This window comes from Dipodomys merriami, unplaced genomic scaffold, assembly GCF_024711535.1.
Source record: "Dipodomys merriami isolate MVZ:Mamm:240054 unplaced genomic scaffold, mDipMer1.0.p SCAF_82, whole genome shotgun sequence".
NCBI lineage: Eukaryota > Metazoa > Chordata > Mammalia > Rodentia > Heteromyidae > Dipodomys > Dipodomys merriami.
The window spans coordinates 6,165,156-6,168,600 of record NW_027206424.1 but is presented as its reverse complement, the minus strand read 5'-3'; the positions used below and the strand labels follow the sequence as shown (position 1 = coordinate 6,168,600).

The window sequence follows — 3,445 nt, the reverse complement described above, 5'->3', positions numbered from 1 at the left end:
CAGTGAGTATCAGCGTGTTACGGCTGTCTCTGAACAGAATGTGTTCTGGATCACTATGGATCCTCCAGGACATTCCCTGGTCACCCAGTTAAATGGGCTGGGGGAAAGATGATTGCCACAGTGAGTATCAGCGTGTTACGGCTGTCTCTGAACAGAATGTGTTCTGGATCACTATGGATCCTCCAGGACATTCCCTGGTCACCCAGTTAAATGGGCTGGGGGAAAGATGATTGCCACAGTGAGTATCAGCGTGTTACGGCTGTCTCTGAACAGAATGTGTTCTGGATCACTATGGATCCTCCAGGACATTCCCTGGTCACCCAGTTAAATGGGCTGGGGGAAAGATGATTGCCACAGTGAGTATCAGCGTGTTACGGCTGTCTCTGAACAGAATGTGTTCTGGATCACTATGGATCCTCCAGGACATTCCCTGGTCACCCAGTTAAATGGGCTGGGGGAAAGATGATTGCCACAGTGAGTATCAGCGTGTTACGGCTGTCTCTGAACAGAATGTGTTCTGTGGAGCAGGACCTGTTCAGCCAGCAGGGAGACCGAGCAGGGAGCTGGTGCCATGCAGGCTCAGCTGCAGGACAGAAGTCTCCTGAGTGCAACTTTGACGTCTTTGTTCCTCAGGGTGTAGATGAGGGGATTCAGGGTGGGTGCCACAGAGGTGTAGATGACAGATACCACCTTGTCCCTTTGCAGTGAGTAGCTGGACGCAGGGCGGATGTAGGTATAGATGACCGTGGAGTAGTACATGGTGACCACCAGTAGGTGTGCGGAGCAAGTGGAGAAGGCACGCCGCTTGCCCTCTGCTGAGCGGATGCGCAGAATGCTAACCACAATGAGGCCGTAGGAGAGCATAATCACAGAGAAGTTTCCCACGGCCAGGATCACGTCGGCGGCGAAGGCCATGGCCTCGTTGAGGCCCGTGGGGGCACAGGAGAGCTTCAGGAGCGGGGGGATCTCACAGAAGAAGTGCTCAACCACGTTGGAGCCACAGAATGGCAGGCGCATCGTGAGGCTAGTATTCACACAAGTGTTGGTCAGGCTGATGGCCCACACAGCAGCCGCCAGGAGCGTGCGGGCTCGGGCGCCCATCCGTGCGCTATAGTGCAGGGGCCAGCAGATGGCCACGTAGCGGTCATAGGCCATTGCCGAGAAGAGCAGCAGCTCTGCCCCCATGGACCATGTGAAGAAGAAAAGCTGGGCCATGCAGCCCCCCCAGGAGATGGTCCTCCTGGCCACCATGCAGCCCAGCAGCTTGGGCAGGATGGTGGAGGTGCAGAGAATGTCCACTGCAGCCAGGTTGGTCAGAAAGAAGTACATGGATGTGTGCAGGGCTGGGCTGGCACTGACCAGCACCACAATGAGCAGGTTTCCCAAGAGGGCAGCAGTGTAGAGGCCGAGGAAACCGACGAAGAGCAGCGGTCGCAGGTGAGGAGCTTCTGAGAATCCCAGGATGAGGAACTCAGAGACCAGAGTCTGATTCATCCCAGGGCTGGTGTGTGACCCAAGCAAGCTTGGCCCGCTGCTCTGTCTTGGTGGCTCCATCAGGAGCTGGAGAGAAAGCGAACCAGTTTCAGCTGGTTCTACAGAGCCTACTCCTCATGTGACCCATTCAGAGACAACATTTCAAGCACTATGATGAGAGAAAATCAGAGTCTGGGCCACCACATATTGCAGGAAGAGTCACCATTTAGGGAATGAGAACTCCCACACTCTTGCTCTCAGGATGCTGAGACAGCAAAATATCTGGGATTCACTTCATGTAGTCGGGCGGTCCGGCCCAAAGAGCCCTAAGCATGGGCTCTGCCCTGGGGTGTGGGTCTCCCAGGGAAACTCCAGGGGCCTGAGTTCTATCTCTTGAGAAACTGCAAAAGATGTGTTTGTTAACCAAACAAGCAGTGAGGAACAGCCCCTCACCTCCCCTCACCTCCCCGCTAACAGCACCGCGTGTCTGGGAGCGTGAGCAGTGAGGAACGGCCCCTCACCTCCCCTCACCTCCCCTCACCTCCCCTCACCTCCCCTCACCTCCCCGCTAACAGCACCGCATGTCTGGGAGCGTGAGCAGTGAGGAACGGCCCCTCACCTCCCCTCACCTCCCCTCACCTCCCCTCACCTCCCCTCACCTCCCCGCTAACAGCACCGCGTGTCTGGGAGCGTGAGCAGTGAGGAACGGCCCCTCACCTCCCCTCACCTCCCCTCACCTCCCCTCACCTCCCCGCTAACAGCACCGCGTGTCTGGGAGCGTGAGCAGTGAGGCACGGCCCCTCACCTCCTTCTCTAATGCGCCCAGCCAGATCAGCCACGACCTATGCACTAACTATTGGACGTGGTGGGTGCGACTGGATGTGGCAGAGCAAGGCTGTCTGTGGGGTGTGGGGCAGGGCTGAGCTTCAGCTCCAGACCCTCTGCCCTGCGGGTGCAGCTCACTCACCTCCACGGCAAGGCTCACTTGGCCTGACCGACTTTCCAGCTGGAACCAGAGGCCCTCCAGATAAACTTCAAACAGTGTCAGCTCAGGCCCGTGTGTGCCAGCTTCAAAATCACGAGATGAGAGCATATGGCTTGGCTTTGAACACAAATTATGACTAGGCTTGGGGATACTAATATTTGCTTAGAATTTCCCATTTGTAAATATCTAAGTAGATCATACGTATTTATAATTTCGTTGTCAGCTGTTTTGTAAACCTGGGGATGAAGCAAACTATTTTCTAGTTGGCTTAGTTCTCATCTCTCCTCCTCTGTCTGCTTCAATATCTGGGGGTTTGTGGCCTTCACTATTACAAGGACACGGCCCTGAAAGAGTGGCCAGAGAGCCACAGACCATGTCACCTCAGGGTGAGCCTGCAGCCATGGAAGGTGCTGAAGGGTTTCTATATGGAAGTTACACTGAAGGGGTGGAGAGACAGAAAGAAAGACAGGGAAGCAAAAGGTGAGAGACAGAGACAAAGAGATAGAAACAGAGACAGGAAGATGTAGAGATAGCGGAGCACACAGAGAGAGAGGGAGGGAGACAGAAGACAGAGACACACAGACTGGGAGAGAGACAGAGAACCTCATGGATAGAGGGAGACACAGAGAGATAGAGACAGGGATTGAAGCAGAGCGATGGTCAGAGAGACAGAAGTAGAGAGAGACCGAGAGTCGTAGTAAAGTAGGGATAAGGAAAAAGTGTCAGAGACAAACACCAACTGAGTTGCAGAGAGAGACTCTGAGAGAAAGAGAGAAACAGAAAGATAAATACAGAGAGACAGGGACAGAGGGAGAGACAAGGACAACACAGAGTCAAAGTCAGAAAGACAGACACTGAGAGTCAGAGACAAGAGTCAGGGAGAGGGAAGGGCAGAACGAGTTAGAAAAAGAGAGAGGATGCATGAACCAAGAAGGGGCTTTAGGCTACAAGGTGTGGAAGTTTCCCATTGCCCTTCTGCATACTACA

The 3,445-nt window shown here is 54.3% G+C and overlaps 1 protein-coding gene across 1 annotated transcript; it reads right to left on the bottom strand.

Moving 5' to 3' along the window:
* Positions 1-579: 579 nt before the first annotated feature.
* On the bottom strand, positions 580-1,494 carry LOC138819801 (olfactory receptor 13G1-like). The gene has a single exon (XM_070011335.1). It carries the CDS (start codon positions 1,492-1,494, stop codon positions 580-582), a length of 915 nt encoding a protein of 304 aa, XP_069867436.1.
* Positions 1,495-3,445: the final 1,951 nt, after the last annotated feature.

Coding starts and splice junctions, on each gene's coding strand:
- LOC138819801 (XM_070011335.1), bottom strand. CDS start 1,494: ATGAATCAGACTCTGGTCTCTGAGTTCCTCATCCTGGGATTCTCAGAA.